Raw genomic sequence first — 18,386 nt, 5'->3', positions numbered from 1 at the left:
TTTGTATCACATGTGACACATTTGTGACAACATGGATGAAACTTGAGAGCATTACGCTGTGTCTGAAATAAATCAGATGGAGAAAGGCAAATACTATAGGATCTCATTTACAAGTGAAATCTTAACCAAAAAAAAAAAAAAAAAAAAAAAATCCAAAGTCATAGAAAACAAGATCAGACTTGTAGTTACCAGAGAGGGGGTGGCGGGGAGGGAGAAAGGTGGAGGAAGGAGGTCAAAGGTACAAACTTATAAGATACATAAGTGCTGGAGATGAAATGTGCATCCTGATGACTATAGCTGACAACGGCTGTACGATATATTTGAGAGTTAAGAGAGAGTTGATGCTAAGAGCTCTCATCACAAGAAAAAAAATGTTGGGTTTTTTTTTTTTGGTGTTTATGAGATGATAGATATTAACTAAACTTACCATGGTAATCGGTTCATAATATGTGTAATATATTTACATAATATATGTAAATTATGTTGAATACCTTAAACTTATATAGACTATAAATCAATTATATCTTAAAAACTGGGGGAAAATATGGTTAAAATGTTGACTACTAGAGAAGTTAATTATATTTTTATAAAATGAGTTCTCAAAACCTTTATCCTTTGCTTTCCTAAAATAACAGAGTTATGAGTAGTAAAACAGCACACACATCTATTCCATAATTTAAGATATAATTATTATGAGTTAATCACTGGTCATGTAGTATGAAATATGAGACAAGTAGACTGAACACTAAAATATATGCCATTTTGGGGTATCTGGGTGGCTCAGTAGGTTGAGCATCCAACTCTTGATTTTGGCTCAGGTCATGATCCCAGGATTGTGGGATCAAACCCACATGCATTGGGCTCCATGCTGTGTATGGGAACTGCTTAAGATTCTCTCTCTCTCTCTCTCTCTCTCTCTCTCTCTCTCTCTCTCTCTCCCTCTGCCCCTCTTCCTTGCTTCCTTGCTCTCACTCTCATAATATAATATAATATAATATAATAAATATAATATAATATAATATAAAAATGTATGCAATTTAAATGAGTAAATTTCAGGAGAAAAACAGCATTATAATTTTTCTTTTACTCAAATTTTATAAATTTTGCTAGAGTGTAAATTTGACACCCATGAATTAGTTAGGAAGATTAGTCACCCAACTCTGCAAATGTCTTAGTTATTAAACTTAGCTACTCAGTTCTATCTTGGTTTATTGTGTGAAAAGAGAATTTTGTCAGCCCTTTTTGGAGGATCCCATACGACTGATTCAATTTCCATTTCGTGAAATACACCCTCCTCATCTCTTTCTGGAATTCTTCTGTACGAAGTGAGTTTTTAAATAATGGTCTAAACACTTCCAAGTTCCTCCTGATTTCCATTTCTCCAACAAAGCAGAAGGCTGAGGACTCCTGCCTAAATCTGTGTCTTCCAACCATTGTCAACATGGACTTCTAAGACACTTAAACTGTTGAATTTACAGGACACGTGTATATATAACATGAGGTGAAGTCACAAAGTACATTTACTGGTATTGATAAAACGTGAATGGCAAATAAAACATGCTCAATTTGAAGTCTTTGCTTTTAGAACTGCAAAATTGCAATTTCTAGTTGATTCCCTTGTCATTTCCATGAAACAACACAAATTCTATATTCTCATTAGTTATTGATATAGAAGAATAAAAAGTGACTCTCTTGATGTTGAAAACATAAAACACTAACTCTTGAAATCATGTTATCCAAAACATAACAGAGATTATACATTATCTTAAGGACATTCCAGAGTACAGAAAGAAAATACAACAACATACAGGGTTCCGAGTTCACAACTCATCTGTGATTTGACAGATAGTAAGAGAGTTTGAAGTAGATCCAATAGAGATGTCAGGCCAAAGTTTTTGTGTGAAAGTATCGGTGAAGGTATAAATATAAGACCTATATTACTCATATTAAAAAATGAGACCTCTCCAACTCATGATCCAGAAAAAGCCAGTCCATGTGTTTTGGACCCCATCACCCACTTGAATCCTGAGTTTGCCAGCAGTATCTCTTTGGTGATAAGGATGTAAAAGCATTTTTTTTTAATGTTCATTTATTTTTGAGAGAGAGAGAGAGAGAGAGAGAGAGAGAATGAGTGGGGGAGGGACAGAGAGAGAGGGAGACACAGAATCTTCAGATTCTGCGCTCCAGGCTCTGAGCTGTCAGAACAGAGACTGATGCAGGGCTCCAACTCACAAACCGTGAGATCATGAGCTGAATCAAAGTCAGATGCTTAACTCACTAAGCACCCAGGCACTTCTGCAAAAGCATTTCCGAAGAAGAGTCTGCACAAACCTACGGAAAATCCATAGGGCCTCTTTCTATCTGCCCGTCAGCATCAAACCCTCCAAAATTCAGGACAGTAGGGTAGAAAGTAGATGTGTTGGGATTATATGGAAAGTTTGTGTCTTTCCATATTTCGTACTTGTTTTGTCTTCTGATATAAGTCTGGGTGGGCAGTTTTAGGATCTAGTGTTAAATCCACCTTAATGTGTTGATAATTTTTTTGCAGGACAAAAATGTGAAAGAGATAATAAGTCTCTTTAATTAATATAAAAAAACTTCTGGAGTTTTTAGGTTTTTATGTCTGTTATGTATGTATATGTCCAATACCTATCACTAAATATAAGTCTGCCTGGACACACTTGTTTGCTATTTCACATAGCATTGTTGTTTGCTGGAAGCCGATCCATCCAGACTTCCCGATGGCACAGCCTGAGTAGTTGGCGGAAGGGCAACGCATAGCGACCCTCCGAATGGGAAGCTACTGGTATCCCTTCTGGTCCAATTGGCATTGATGATTCAAAATAAACCCATGGGGGCAAACTCAGGGATATTTTCTGGGGATGACCCCCAGGACAAAAAAGAAACCTTATATCCAACTGGTGCCACCCCTGCCTGCCCGTCCCCTACCTAAAGGAAGGATAGCCCCATATATTTCCCAGCCAAGGAGGAGGACTAATGGGTTAAAAATCCCCATTCTGGCAACAAAGGAATGTAGCTATGGATACAAGTTACTCCAACCCCTAGGCCCACTTGGCCCCCAGGAGGCTTTCAAGATGGTAACTGGACCTGGTGGGTTAGGGTACAGAATGGTTCATTAGTTCCTAGGTATACATTGTCTCTCTGGGAGCGCATAAGTCTGGGTTCCCAGGGCCCTCTTGGCTCCCTCCCAGCACCTCAGACCGAAGGGAAGACTTTTGGTCCTTGTACCGCAAATGGCTCAAAGGAACAATTAAGAAGTCATGTCTCTGTAAATGTTCCACTTGAGGTGTTGAGAGTTAGATGACCTTTCATGAAAATAGTGAAGCAAACGCTTTATAAACTATAAATAAATGTAGACACATAATGAAAGTAATATGAAGAAATTAATCAATAAGCAAAGCGCAGGAGTGAACGTTACAAGAAAATAACCATGATGTTCCTTAATGGGTGATTGCACAAAGGAACATTTTTAGAATTAGGTAAAGCGGAGAAACATAGATGACGCACGCTACAAGGAAATTGCTAACAAATATAATGCCACGTTTGCCACAATAAAGCGGCCGGTCTAACAAGCTGTTATTTTGTTATTTTGTTATTTTGTTATTTGTTATTTTCGCCGATGCCGTTCATCCTTCGGGAACCCCTGGACCTGCTGGAGCTGGACTCTGGCAGTTGTTTTGTTTTGTTTTGTTTTGTTTTTTCTTTTAGGATTGGAACTATGATCTGAATAATGGCCTTTGTTTTCAATTCGTTATTCTTCAAGATCCTTCTTTTCCATCAAAAATAAATTTTAAAAAAGGGCATCCTATTCCTCTTCCAGTAAAATGCTGTAGTTCTTCATATTCAGAGTGTAATTCCCCCCTCTACTTTTTCACCTTCCACCTTAAGGCAAGTACTTTTGAGACTTGGATTTCTTTTTTTTTTTTTTTTTTTTTTTTAAATTTTTTTTTTTCAACGTTTTTTATTTATTTTTGGGACAGAGAGAGACAGAGCATGAACGGGGGAGGGGCAGAGGGAGAGGGAGACACAGAATCGGAAACAGGCTCCAGGCTCCGAGCCATCAGCCCAGAGCCTGACGCGGGGCTCGAACTCACGGACCGCGAGATCGTGACCTGGCTGAAGTCGGACGCTTAACCGACTGCGCCACCCAGGCGCCCCTGAGACTTGGATTTCTAACTGCCATTCAACATTTTCAACCCGCTTCTTCAGAGGCTCACTGTAGCCTTTGAACTGCTTCCTTGTAACCAGCTGCAGCTTGCTCAGTGGGTGTCAGGGTGTGGTCCTGGAGGTCAGAGGAGACCCTGCACTGGGGACACAATAGCTTCAGATCCTTCTCACAGAACAGAGCCAGAATCTGCACTTCTCACACAAGGGTTTTGTTAGTGGAAACTGGGTTTGCCTCTTGGTGGGTATTGAGCCAAAAGACACAAACAAGCCAAAGGATAAGGAAAAGAAAGGGTTTTACTTGCAACAAGAGAACACCAGGGATGTTTCCCAAAGCCGTGTTTCCCCAAACAACAAAATTAGGGAAGTTTTAAGTTAGGGGTGCATGCATATTCATGAAGGGGCTGGGCAAAGGAGAGTTCAGTATAGAAGTTGGGCAAAAGTCTTCCCCCTGTTGCTATCTCTCTCTCAAAATAAATAAAAATAAACTTAAAAAAAAAAAAAAAGGATTGGGGCAAAAGACATCCTAAATTGACAGAGTCCAGGTCCTAGCTGATTGAAGTTACAAGGGCCAGCAAGGGTCAGCGTCATCAATTCTCTGCTCCAGTTAGTCTGGTATTTGAGTGTTCAAAGGGGGTTAAATCCTGCAAAAAACGACCCAAGAACATGTGTTAGATAAGTCTTTGCTTTTGAAACTGCACTGGGAGTTTTTACCATTGATTTATCATCTCAGTTACGGTTAGGTTATTTCCCGGCTAGGTAGAGACTGTTTTTGCATTTTCTTTGTTCCCTTAAAATCCTTAACTACTGAGGTTTTTGCATTTCTTTGTAATTCCGACACCTCCTAGGAAGTTCCACAAGAAGTGTGCTCGAGCAAGTCAGGCAAAGATCATACAATCAATGGCCGCAGTCCTAAAATGTGCTTTCTTAGGTCTCAAAGCCAAGTCTCCTCTTTCTTTTTCCAGGGACCCCTAACTCTTTCCGCTTAGTCTCTCTTCCCTTTTGTTCCTTGTGGTGGGAAGCTGCTTAACAATATCATACATGGGACAAAAGTGGGTGTTCCTCTTTAAGTCCCTGTCAGGGCAGTGGCGGAGACAGATGAAACAGGGGATATATCTTATAGGTCTTCCCAGCACTGGTGGATGCTGGAGCCACAGAAGTCGTGCCTGTGGTCAAGGGTCATTGGGTCTCTCAGATAATCCAGGCAGATGGGGCAGCTGGCCTCTGCTTGGAGCTGCGCAGGTTGGCTTTATAGGTCATTGTGCAGAGTGGGTTTCTTTCTGAGGGTTCCATCTTAAAAAAGGACTGATTTCACAATATATGTGAATCAAACCTCATGCTGTATACCTTAAACTTACACAGTGATGTATGTCAATTATTTTGCAATAAAACTGGAAAACATTTTCAAAAATGTCAGGGGCTGGTGGGGTGGGGCTGGTTCTCCAGGAGCTAAGGAAAAATGAGAAGCTGGTGAATCCTCAACTTCTCCTTTTGAAATCAGTACATAGTAAGCTACAGTCCCTGAAGTTTGTTTCTGCTCTTTTCCTTTATTTCCAGAGGAATCTTCCCAAGAAGAGCCACAGATCTCCAGATAACTAATCTTCCTGTATTCACTGGCCCCCATGAATTGAAGGTCACTATGGAGTCCTGTTGGTCAGAAAAGAACCCAAATTGCAAGTACTATATTGTTCCTAGGGACAAGATATTCCCTTTTTATTTTTATTTATTTATTTTTATTTTATTTTTTAAATTTACATCCAAGTTAGTTAGCATATAGTGCAACAATGATTTCAAGGGTAGATTCCTTAATGTCCCTTACCCATTTAGCCCATCCCCCTTCCCACAGTCCCTCTAGTAACCCTCTGTTTGTTCTCCATATGTAAGAATCTCTTATGTTTTTGTCCCCCTCCCTGTTTTTATATTACTTTTGCTTCCCTTTCCTTGTGTTTATCTATTCTGTGTCTTAAAGTCCTCATATGAGTGAAGTCATATATTTGTCTTTCTCTAATTTTGCTTAGCATAATACCCTCTAGTTCCATCCACGTAGTTGCAAATGGCAAGATTTCATTCTTTTTGATTGCCGAGTAATACTCCATGGTATGTATATACTACCTCTTTATCCATTCATCCATTGATGGACATTTGGGCCCTTTCCATACTTTGGCTATTGTGGATAGTGCTACTATAAACATTGGGTGCATGTGCCCCTTCGAAACAGCATGCCTGTATCCCTTGAATAAATACCTAATAGTGCAATTGCTGGGTCCTAAGGTAGTTCTGTTTTTAGTTTTTTGAGGAACCTGCATACTGTTTTCCAGAGTGGCTACACCAGCTTGCATTCCCACCAGCAGTGTAAGAGAGCCTCTTTCTCCACATCCCTGCTGTTGTCCACATCCACATCTGTTGTTGTCTGAGTTGTTAATGTGAGCCATTCTGACAGGTGTAAGGTGGTATCTCATTGTGGTTTTGATTTGTATTTCCCTGATGATGAGTGATGTGGAGCATTTTTTCATGTGTCGGTTGGCCACCTGGATGTCTTCAAGATATTCCCTTTTTAAAAGGATGCTCATGGGCACCTGGGTGGCTCAGTCAGTTGAGCGTCCGACTTCAGCTCAGATCAGGATCTCACTGTCTGTGAGTTTGAGCCCCATGTCAGGCTCTGTGCTGACAGCTCAAAGCCTGGAGCCTGTTTTGGATTCTGTGTCTCCGACTCTCTCTGCCCACCCCCCCGCTCCTCATGCTCTGTCTCTCACTCTCTCTGTCAAAAATAAATAAACATTAAAAAAAAATTTTAAAGGATGTCCAGTGAAACATTTATTCTTCCTTCGTGACATGAACAGGACTTCATGTTGGTCAAATAATAAGGAAAGTTACTACCAAAGATATATTCCACTAGTTTTAATAATAAGGTAGGGGCAGGGCACCTGGGTAACTCAGTCGATTAAGTCTCCAACTCTTGATTTTGGCTCAGGTCATGATCTCAGAGTGTGTGAGTTTGAGCCCCGGGCTGGGCTCTGTGCTGACAGCGTGGAGCCTGCTTGGGATTTTCTGTCTCCCTCTCTCTGCCCATCCCCTGCTCATGTGCTCTCTCTCTCTCTCTCAAAATACATAAATAAACATTTAGTAAAATAAAATAAGGCAGGGGCACCTGGCTGGCTCAGTTGGTAGAGCATCTGACTCTTGATCTCAGGGTTGTGATCAATTCAAGCCCCATGTGATCAATTCAAGCCCCATGTTGGGCATGGAGCCAACCTAAAAATAAAATAAAATTAAATTAAATTAAAAAGCAGAAACCATTATTATTTTACAATCCCAAATTTATTAAAAGGTTTAGGCAATGACCAGTATGCCTACTAACATCACAAAAAGGAAAAAAACTAAGAACAAAACAAGCATTATTGACCTCATGAAGAGAGCACATAACAGAGTGAAAAGATTTTCCTTTAATCAGGAACACAAATACCTGCACCCAAAAATATTGCTGTGAAACTTCTTTAAAATTAAAATTGTCTACTGAATGTCATGAAAACAATTCATGTGTGAAAATGGCTACACAGTGACTTCATGTGTTCTAGTCCATTCCCTAGAATCTGGACATTACCTGGAACAGCTTCCTGTGCAAACCTTCCAAATAACCTACTCATATGAGAGTATATATTGCATGAGTTTGTGTATATGTATTTAAGAAATGGGAGCATCCTTTGTATTCTGTAAATTTTTCTTTGAATATTTTATCTAGGAGGTAGTCCCTGTCCTCACATATAGTTCATTCTATTTTAAAATGTGTTGCACACTTGGGTAAATGTCTAAATGGGAAATATTAAAAATGTAATAAATGTTCTTTGGAGAGCTTTAAGGTGTGCTTTCCCCTCCATTACTATCCCCCCAATATGTTTTCTTCAACTTGTTAGCTAAAAATACTCACTGGTTTATATCTATTTACTCACTGGTTTATATCTAAAGGCTACTGAAAGATACAAATCAATAGCCAATGAAGGGATGAATAGGACAAGATTCCAAAAGAGCTTCTGTCCTTTCAGACTTTGGGGCCCAGCATGGTGGCTGGTGAACCTCTGGCTTACCAGCCTGCAAGCTTTCCAAACTCCCCTCCTTTTTTGGGTTTTTGTGGAGGCTTCAATGCTTAGCGATTATTGGTCATTGGTGACTGATTCACCTTCCGGCCTCTCCCCCCATCGCCAGAAATCAGGGGTGGGACTGTATATTCCAACCCTCCATTCTTGGTCAGTTCCTCTGGCAACCAGCCCTCCCACCTCAAGATCTTTAGGGAACTTCTAAAAGTCACCTCGCTGCCATAAAATCAGTTATGGTTGAGCTTGTTATGAATAACAAAACACCCATTTCACCTTTACACACTGAAGGAACTGAAGACAAGAGACTAAGCATTACAACAGAAGATACTTCCATTACTCTTATCACCCGCAAAGTTACAAGTGTTTTAGGGGCTGTGAGACAGAAACCATGGACAAAGATCAAAAATATATATGAGAAGTATATGTGGGACATCTGGATGATGACCACATGACAGTAGGCTATTCATCTGAGAATCCAGCCGTCTGATTTCAATTGAAAGTAATACCTTAACTTTATTATTTCTTCTGCAAATACCTCTTTTGGTCCCATTTGGGTGCTAATTTATGAGTTCAGAAGTACTTAGTTACTGAACCTTCAGCCTTGAAGACTATCAAGTTGTCCAACTAATTCACCTTAAGAAGTACTTCAAGGAGAGACCTGGGTGAGCCTGAGTTGGTGGGGCATAATCCTACAGGGTGGGACAGACCCACCCAAGCACTCACTGAGATGCAAATTGATCCAAAGAGGATTGTTTTTTCAACGCTAACTACACCCTCACCTATGACAAGTAATCTCAGTAATCCCACACTAGGTGAAGTGGTTACAGCAGAATTCTTCACTGCTTCACAGTCTGGGAGGAGGATGGGGTGTTGAAGATTTTAAAAACCGCCTGCTGTATGGTTTGGCCTTATTTTGGATCTCAAGTTTGTCACAGGAACATAAATATTAGCAACTCGAATTAAATTGGAGCTAATGCCTTTAGTCACTTAGCCTTACAACCCCCACCTACCCTCAGGATCTCTTCCCATTCTCCCCCTCCAAGCAGGGTCTTTGAGCATGCACATGCGCAGGCCCATAGCTGCCACCACTTCCGGGGGAACAGGCCAATCACAGCACAGAACAAATGTGAGTCTCTGACGCAGGAAACCGCGCTCTGCGCGGGGGATGTTGGGGTCGTTAATCTGTGGCCGGCCTGTCTTTGAACCGAGTGCGAGTGCGCAGCGCCTTGCTTGAGCCGCTGAACCGCTTGCTGCAGGTAAGCAGGAAGGGCCTTTCATCCTGAGGCTTAGCTGAGCAAGGGCTTCCTGGGCCTCTTCTGGGCTCCATATGTGGGGGTGCTTGTGCACGACTGGGTCTCTCAGATTCTTGCAAGACTCTTTGAGAAATACAGGAATCCCCTTACAAGTGCCCCTTTTCCCCCCACCCCAAATTTTTTTTTAAAGAAATACAGGATCCTGGGCCTGCCTCAGCTTAAATCCATGTAGTCGTAATGGAGGTGGTATGACTGCGTTACATGAGATTTTTATCAGGACAACAGTTTTCAAGTTGCAAAGTGGCCACGTGATCTCCAAAGAAGGATTGTTGGGGTGTGAAGGTAAGAACCTCCAACCCACAGTGCCAGCACCTCCCTAACGTAGTCAGTGTCATCCTTTGTTCCTCATTTGTAGGCCTTGTAGGTACAGAATTTTCCTTTTTTTTTTTTTTTTTTTAAATTTTTTTTTTTTTCAACGTTTTTTATTTATTTTTTTTTGGGACAGAGAGAGACAGAGCATGAGCGGGGGAGGGGCAGAGAGAGAGGGAGACACAGAATCGGAAACAGGCTCCAGGCTCCGAGCCATCAGCCCAGAGCCCGACGCGGGGCTCGAACTCACAGACCGCAAGATCGTGACCTGGCTGAAGTCGGACGCTTAACCGACTGCGCCACCCAGGCGCCCCAGAATTTTCCTTTTTTTTTAACTGTAAGGTGAGGCTCTGGTATGTTAAACATCATTTCAAGTTGGAGGGATCAGATCTTGAGAGCTGAGGATCTACTGCAAATTTAGTTTATTAGCCTAACATTTTTTTTTTTATTGTTCATACTTGCCAATATTTTTCAGCAGCCACAAGAATTAGAGAAGGTAATACAGCTTTGAGAAAAAAATAGAGAAGAATTCAGACCATGAACCACAGGCTGCCATGTCATTAACAAAAAAAGAATGTAAAACCACAAGTATGATCTGTGCTATGACCGAAAGATGTGTGGAGCCAGGAAATGAGAGTATGCCCCAGATGTTGGTGCCCTCTAAGTCTTATTATTCATACAAGTAATGAAAGAGGCTTGCTGTAGAGTTATGAAACTGATTGAAGGGATAGAGTAGAAGGCAGTAGTCACAATAGCAGGCTGTTTGTAGCTTGCACTGGGAAAATGGCCCCCAAAGGTGTTTATTTCATCTCATAGCTTGAGTCTGGAAAGTGAGTTAGAGTACATAAGTATGTGGAAAGGGGAGGACCCACTGGGAATCTAGATCTGTGCAGGAACACCACCCACCTCCTTCTTATTTTAAATGAAATACACTTACCGACTTAAGCTCAGGTCATGATCTCAGGGATCATGAGTTTGAGCCCTGTGCCGGGCTCTGGGCTGACTGACAGCTCAGAGCCTGGAGGCTGCTTCCCATTCTGTGTTTCCCTCTCTCTCTGCCCCTCCTCCACTCACATTCTGTCTCTCTCCCCTTCAAAAATAAACGTTAAATGAAATACTCTTAATTTTTTTTTTCAGGGGCGCCTGGGTGGCTCAGTCGGTTAGGGGTTCGACTTCAGCTCAGGTCATGACCTCACGGTACTGGGTTCCAGCCCCGAGTCAGGCTCTGTGCTGACAGTTCGGAGCCTGGAACCTACTTCAGATTCTGTGTCTCCCTCTGTCTGCCTCTCCCCCACTTGTGCTCACAGGGGAAAAAAACCCTTTTTTTCATGTTTATTTATTTTTGAGAGAGTGAAAGCATGAGTAGGGAAGGGGCAGAGAAAGAGGGAGAGAGAGAATCCCAAGCAGGCTCGCATATCAGTGTAAAGCCCTACTCGCGGCTCAGTCCCATAACTGTGAGATCATGACCTGAGCCAAGATCAAGAGTCGGCCTCTCAACCGAGTGAGCCACCCGGGTGCCCCTGAAATATTCTTTTTATTTACTTACTTATTTATTTTTAATGTTTGTTTATTTTGAGAGAGAGGACGCATGAGTGTAAGTGGGGTAGGGGCAGAGAGAGAGAGGGAGATAGAGAATCCCAAGCTGTCTTAATGACGCTCAGTGCAGAGCCTGACACAGGGCTCTGGGATCCCACGACCCTGGGATTATGACCTGAGCCAAAATCAAGAGTTGAACACTTAACTAACTGAGCCACCCAGGCACCCCTGAAATACTCTTATTTATGTTATTTATTTTTTAATATTTATTATTTTTGAGAGGGAGAGAGAGAGAAAGCAAGGAAGGGGCAGAGAGCTGGTGGGGGCAGAGGATCCGAAGCAGGCTTTGTACTGACAGTAGAGAACCCAATGTGGGGCTCAAACTCACAAACCATGAGGTCATTACCTGGGCCAAACTTGGGCCAAAGTCTGACGCTTAACTGACTGAGCCAGCCAGGTGCCCCAAAATATGGAATTTCAAACAAAGATTAGGGATTCTCGTCGTGAGTGTTATTCATGAAAAGTTAGACTGGAATATCAGAAAAATTTGAAGACACATTATCATTATCACTACTTTATGTTTCTTTTTATTGTGTGGGAAAGGAAAAGTAATTATCCCTGTACCCCTCTAGGTTCTTGGCTGAAACCCCATCTGTAATAAAAGGCAAATTAACAGGAGAAAATAATTTAATTATGTACTCCATCTGCACATAAGGGAGATTCACAAAGATATGAGACTCAAAAAAGGTAGCGTGAGTGTAAGTGGGCAGCTCATCCTGAACTAAGGAAAGAGATATAGGTCTAAGGCTTCAAAGGGGAGGAGGGCAATTCATAGGACACTGAAAAGAGAAAGTATCTGGTAAATGAAGTTTGCCCCGCCCAGGTGAAAAAGTTGTCTAGTAATAGTTCTCTTCTTGGCACAGGCCCCCATTCTATTGTAAATTGCCCTTTCAAAAGGGTAGCTTCTGGTCTGTTTTCAGAGCTTCTGTGTCTGCTATTTCTCCAAATAATCAGCTCAAAATCATCCTTATGATTTGGCATCCTTATGCCAAAGAGGCATATTTTTGAATGGCATATCATGCTATCCTCCAATCGCAATATAATAAAAAAAAAAAAATTTTAATGTAATAATACCTTGCTGCTTCAAAATTAGAATCTGGGGCGCCTGAGTGGATCACCTGGTTAAGCATCTCACTCTTGATTTCAGCTCAAGTCAAGATTTCTTGGTCATGAGATCAAGCCCTGCATCGGGTTCTTTTCTGACAGCATGGAGCCTGCTTGGGATTCTCTCTCTTGCTCTCTGTCTACCTCTCCCCCACTCACACATGCGCTTGCTCTCTCTCTCAAAATAAATAAATAAACATTTAAAACAATTAGAATCTATTCAAACTTTCTCTGCCAAACCACCATGAGCAGTTAGCATCTTTTTTACTCATTAAAGGGGAAACAATAATAAGATATATTAACAATAACAATAAGATATATAGTGGCTTTTAGACTAAGACAGTGTTATAGTATATACTTTAATAGATTATATGATATAATAAATATCTAGGCAGTTGGGTCAGATTTTTAAGAGCTTTCTTCACTTTGAAATTTTATAAGATTTTCTAATAATACTTATGTCTATGGGTTCCCAAGACTACCCTAGATTCAGACATTGCTACAAGGACTCCAGGCTCAGAGTAAAATGTACTCACAGCTATGACTGATTATAGTGAATGGATACAAAGCAAAATCAGCGAAAGGAAAAGGTGCATGAGTTGAAGTCTGGAGGAGACCATGGCAAACATCCAACAGTTCTTACCCAGTTAAGTCACATAGGACTCATTTAATTCCTTTAGCAACAAGTTATGATAACGTGTGAATTGTCTATCAGGGAAGCTCTTAGATGCTTATTTTTTCTTTGGGAACAGGTCATGAGGTCAGCCTCTGCTTAGGATGTATCAAATTTCCGGATTATCAGAAGGAATGCTGGTAGCTAGCATAAACCACATTAGTTACACCGATACTTTAGGCTCGGTGAGCCATTGTTATCAGAGAAGGATGGGAACCCTTCCAAAATCCAAGTTCTCAGATAGAAGCCAAGGGTCAACCTTGCAAGCAGGCCCTTCTAAGGACAGCAAGCAGTCTTAGGCCTATTATGATCACTCTTTTCTGCACAATAACACTTACTGAGCATCTGTTCTGGTCAGGCAGTGCCTGCCACCCCCATGCGCTTAGATGTATTCACCAACCCTGAAGTTCTCCAACCCGGTTTTTATCTAGGTCTCATTACATTTACATGGTTGATTAAATCACTGGCCTTGGGTGATTACCTCGATCTCATCTGTGCCTCTCCTCAGGAGGATACAGGATAGGGCTGATGGTTCCAACCCACTAATCATCCCTGGATCTTTTTGGTGGCCTGCCCCCTTCTGCAGCTATCTAGGGGTCCTTAGCCATCACTCAGCTCATTAGCATACAGAGTGCATCCTTATCACTATGGGGTGAGTCCAAGGGTGTTAAGAGCCCTATGTCAGGAACCTGGGACAAAGGCCAAATATATATTTATGTCACCCAGAAAAGTGTAGTGTGCTTAATGGCTTAGTATGCTAGTAGTTGATAGCATTTAATATTATGACTTTGGATAAGCCTGTTCAATTCTCATAAATTTAAGTTTCACAGCTGTAATTGAAGATTTTAACTCTCAAGTGTCAAGGCTCAGCATTTTACCCTACTTGAAACTAGTAAGTTAGCCTGTTGATGTTTCATGGTTGCTGCCAGATGACACAAGTCCTGGGTCAGAGACAGGACTCAGTTACTACTGGCACAGCCAATAGCATGAGCATCAGGTTGGTGTCAGTTTCCCATCTCTCCCAAGTCTCACCAGCTGGATGCTGTGTACACTGTGGGTTTGTGACACAGCCACAGAACCCTGAGTTTGGGGGATCCACTTTTATAGCAAGCACGTTCTTGGGGCGCCTGGATGCCTCAGTCGGTTAATCGTATGATTTTGGCTCAGGTCATGATCTCGCAGTTCATGGGTTCGAGCCCCACATCAGGCTCTGTGCTGACAGCTCAGAGCCTGAAGCCTGCTTCAAATTGTCTCCTCCTGTCTCTGCCCCTCCCATACTCATGTTCATGCTCTATCTTTCTCTGTCTCTCAAAAATAAATAAACATAAAAAAAAAAAAAAGCCATGTTCTTGGTCTCCTACAGCGCTCTGCATACCATGTTGAGGATTTTGTTTAGAGTTTTTTTTTTTTTTTAAGTTTATTTTTTTTTTGAGAGAGAGAGAGCAAGCAAGGAAGGGGCAGAAAGAGAGGGAGACAGAGGATCTGAAGCAGGCTCTATGCTGAACGTAGAGATCTTGATTCAGGGCTCAAACTCACAAACCGTGAAATCATGACCTGAGCCAAAGCCAGATGCTTAACCAACTGAACTACCCAGGCGCCCCCACCATGTTGAGGATTTAAAGTGCATTCAGAAGCTGGAAGATTTTAAGCACTAGAAAGAGATGTTAGGAGTTGTATATTCAAAGAAAGTTCTTATTACTTGAATTGTGAATGGATGCAGAATGCAAGAATGGAAGCAGGCTGACCAGGTAGAAGGGTAGTACCATAATCCTCTTGAGCTGAACACAGCTTGGGCTAGGTTAAGCTTCTGTACTAGGTCCATATATCTTAAAAGGTGGCAGATGATGCACAAATAATATACAGGAAAATCAGTGAGTATAAAAAGCAAGGGATATAAGTGATTTATTATATGTCCCAGTGCTTTACAAAATGAACTACACAACTTCCCTTTGATTTAAACATCCGGATGAACCTGAAGGTGATTTTTCTAAAACTTTAACACTTTAGAATAATAATAGACTCACAGGAATTTTGAGAAACAGTACAGAGAGGTTTCATGTATCTATCATCCACATTCCCATGTTTCCAAATACTATATCAAAACCAGGAATTTGATCTTGGTCAAATGACTGTCTAGTTTTATGCCACTTATCACATGTAGATTCACACAGTGGCCACCAAAATCAAGTTATAGAACCCATTCCATCACTAATGAGTGTCTTTCATGCTGCCTTATTATAGACACACCCATCACCCACATGATACCAAAACCGTGACACCCACATTTTTTTTTTTCTTTTTTAGAAAGTGCAAGGGGGGAAAGGCAGAAGGAGAGAGAATCTTAAGCAGGGTCCACACTCAGTGTGGAGCCCGACACGGGGCTCGATCCCACAACCCTGGGATCATAACCTGACCCGAAATGAAGAGTTGGGTGCTCATCTGATTGAGCCACCCAGGCTCACCACTTTTTTTTGTTTTTTAAGTCATATTTAAGAGTAACATTCAAAGATCACAACTCCTTCAGTACTAAAGTACGTATTTGCTAAGAGTAGGATATTTTCTTATGTAGCTATGAGGCAATTGTTGAATTCAGGAAGTTTGATTTTTGCTACTGTTGTCTAATGAATAGTCCATATTCATATTTTTGCCATGCTCTGTCCACTTTAGAGCAATGTATATATATGTCTAGCTAGACTCTAGAAAGCTAAGATCACAAATTTAACTTGTTTCTTTAGTTTCTTAACGTAGAAGAAACTTCAGTGCCATTGTATATAGTTTAAGACCATGGACTTGTGGAACGTTCTGTGGTTTGGATTTTAGTGATTGTATCTTTGTGATTAAATTTAGGAATTGCTTTTTCTTTTTTTGCAGGGGGAGCATAAATAGTCTGTAAGTGATGTTTTTCTCATTGCAGGCCATCAGTTTATCCCTTCATTGGTCAGGAGGTATTCTTTAGGATTCTGCATTGTAAAGGCACTTATTTTTCATATAATTGTTAACAGTGATATTTTGAGATTTTTGTGAATATATCATTACCCAGGAAATTTCACATAATAGTTTTTGCAGTTATTGATGACTCGTGCCTAAATTAATTATTATATTGTGATAGCACGTCTAGGAGATTTTATGATTGAAAACTTTTCTCACTCATAGGAATGAATGGTTGCTTGCTTGGACCCGTGGTTACTTTGTTGAAGAAGAAAGTCATTAATCTTAAATTTAGGTGAGTTAATCCATGAGAGAGCTGCAAACAGTGAATCTTTCTTGCCCTCAAGCTACGGGACAGGACACTACACAAGACTTCAGTGGCTGCCATCAGAAGCTGGGCCAGTGGAACGTAAAGCCTCGAGGTCTGGGGAAGATCTACCGGCTGGGTCTTGAGCTTACGGCGAGCCTTGCCAAGGGGAACATTCTCACCCACCACCTTCATTTTCTGCTCAATGGAGTTTGTAACAGCCCTGGTACACCTTCAGGAAGAGTCTAACTGCCCCATCTGTCTGGACTACTTGAAAGACCCAGTGACTATAAACTGTGGGCACAACTTCTGTCGCTCCTGCATCAACATGATGTGGAAGGATCTAGAAGATACCTTCCCCTGTCCTGTCTGCCGTTTTTGCTTTCGTAACAAAAACTTACGGAGCAACCGTCAGCTCAGTAATTTGACTGAAATTGCTAAACTACTGCAGGTCAGAAGGAGCAAGAGAAAAAGGCAGGAAGAGTATTCTGTGTGTGAGAAGCACAATCAGTTTCTGACCCTTTTTTGCGGAAAGGACCTAGAGGTTTTATGTACACAGTGCAGTCTCTCTGCTCAACACCAGAAACACTACATTTGCCCCATTAAGAAAGCTGCCTCTTATCACCGGAAAATTCTAGAATATAGCATTGAGCCCTTGCAGAACAATGTGGAACGAGTTGAAAAAGTGATATCTCTGCAAGCCAGCAAAATTGTGGAACTGAAAAAGAAGGTAGAGTATAGGAGAGAAGAAATCATTTCTGAATTTGAGCAACTTCGACTGTTTCTGCAAAATCAGCAAGAGGCTCTCCTTAGGCAGATGAGAGATGAAGAGATGGACATTTTAACGAAACTAAATGCCAACCGTATAACATTTTCAGAGCATGTTTCCACATTAAAACATCTGCTGAAGGAGGTAGAGTGCAAGTGTGGGCAGTCGGAACTGGAATTACTGACACGTGTTAAAGGTGTCTACCACAGGTATCAAAACCTAAAACGTCCTGAGCTCTTTTTATTCCGATTAAAGAAATACGGACTTAGCCTTCCTCCACAATACTCTGGCTTGGGCAAAATTATCAAGCCATTTCAAGTAGATGTGATTCTAGATCTTGAAACAGCACACCCTCGGCTTATCGTCTCTGAGGATAGAAAAACTGTGCATTATGGAAAGAGAAGAAAATACCTTTGTTATAACCCAAGGAGGTTTTACCTCTGCCCTGCTGTCCTGGGTTCTAAGAGATTCAGTTCTGGCCGGCATTACTGGGAGGTCATAGTGGGAAACAAGCCTAAATGGACCTTGGGAGTGTGTCAAGACTGTTTTCCTAGGAATTGGAGGAATCAGCCAGTAGCTGAGGGTGGGTTCTGGGCAATTGGGAGATATATTGAAAGCATTTATGTTATGTTGGGTCCTAAGAGAAGCCAGCTTCTGCCCACAGTAAGACCCACTAAGATTGGCATTTTTTTGGACTATGAGTTGGGTGAGGTTTCCTTTTACAATATGAATGATAGATCTCTTCTCTATACTTTTAATGATTCTTTTACAGAAGCTGTTTGTCCCTATTTCTATGTTGGAATAGATTCTGAACCTCTTAAAATCTCTTCAGTAACAGATGATGAAAGATGAAGTACCTGGGAAAGAAACAATGCTGTTTCAGTATCTAGGGATAACTAGTAAATTTAGTCTCAGCAATTCTGGATTCTTGTGGTTTACTGCTGAAAACCAGAAGAGATTTTTCTCCTTCATTTTAAGCAACTATAAAACATGAGAGTAACACCAATTTTATAGATGTTATAGATGCTTTTAGTTTCTAAGATAAAGTATTTGAGGATTATGCTACTTAACAAATTTAATAAAATATTTCTGTTGAAATTACCTATAATAA

The 18,386-nt window shown here is 41.1% G+C and overlaps 1 protein-coding gene across 1 annotated transcript; it reads left to right on the top strand.

Annotated features, from left to right (window-relative positions):
* Positions 1-8,808: 8,808 nt before the first annotated feature.
* TRIM60 (tripartite motif containing 60) lies at positions 8,809-18,386 on the top strand. The gene is made up of 3 exons (XM_058720961.1): positions 8,809-9,532; positions 9,720-9,871; positions 16,425-18,386. The coding sequence occupies exon 3, from the start codon at positions 16,712-16,714 to the stop codon at positions 18,125-18,127; it is 1,416 nt and encodes a 471-aa protein (XP_058576944.1). The 5' UTR covers positions 8,809-9,532; positions 9,720-9,871; positions 16,425-16,711; the 3' UTR covers positions 18,128-18,386.

Source organism: Neofelis nebulosa, chromosome 3, assembly GCF_028018385.1.
Source record: "Neofelis nebulosa isolate mNeoNeb1 chromosome 3, mNeoNeb1.pri, whole genome shotgun sequence".
In the NCBI taxonomy this organism is placed as follows: domain Eukaryota; kingdom Metazoa; phylum Chordata; class Mammalia; order Carnivora; family Felidae; genus Neofelis; species Neofelis nebulosa.
This window is presented reverse-complemented; position numbering and strand designations above follow the sequence as displayed.

What these genes read in the sequence shown, in the direction of transcription:
- TRIM60 (XM_058720961.1), top strand. Translation starts at nt 16,712, where the DNA reads ATGGAGTTTGTAACAGCCCTGGTACACCTTCAGGAAGAGTCTAACTGC.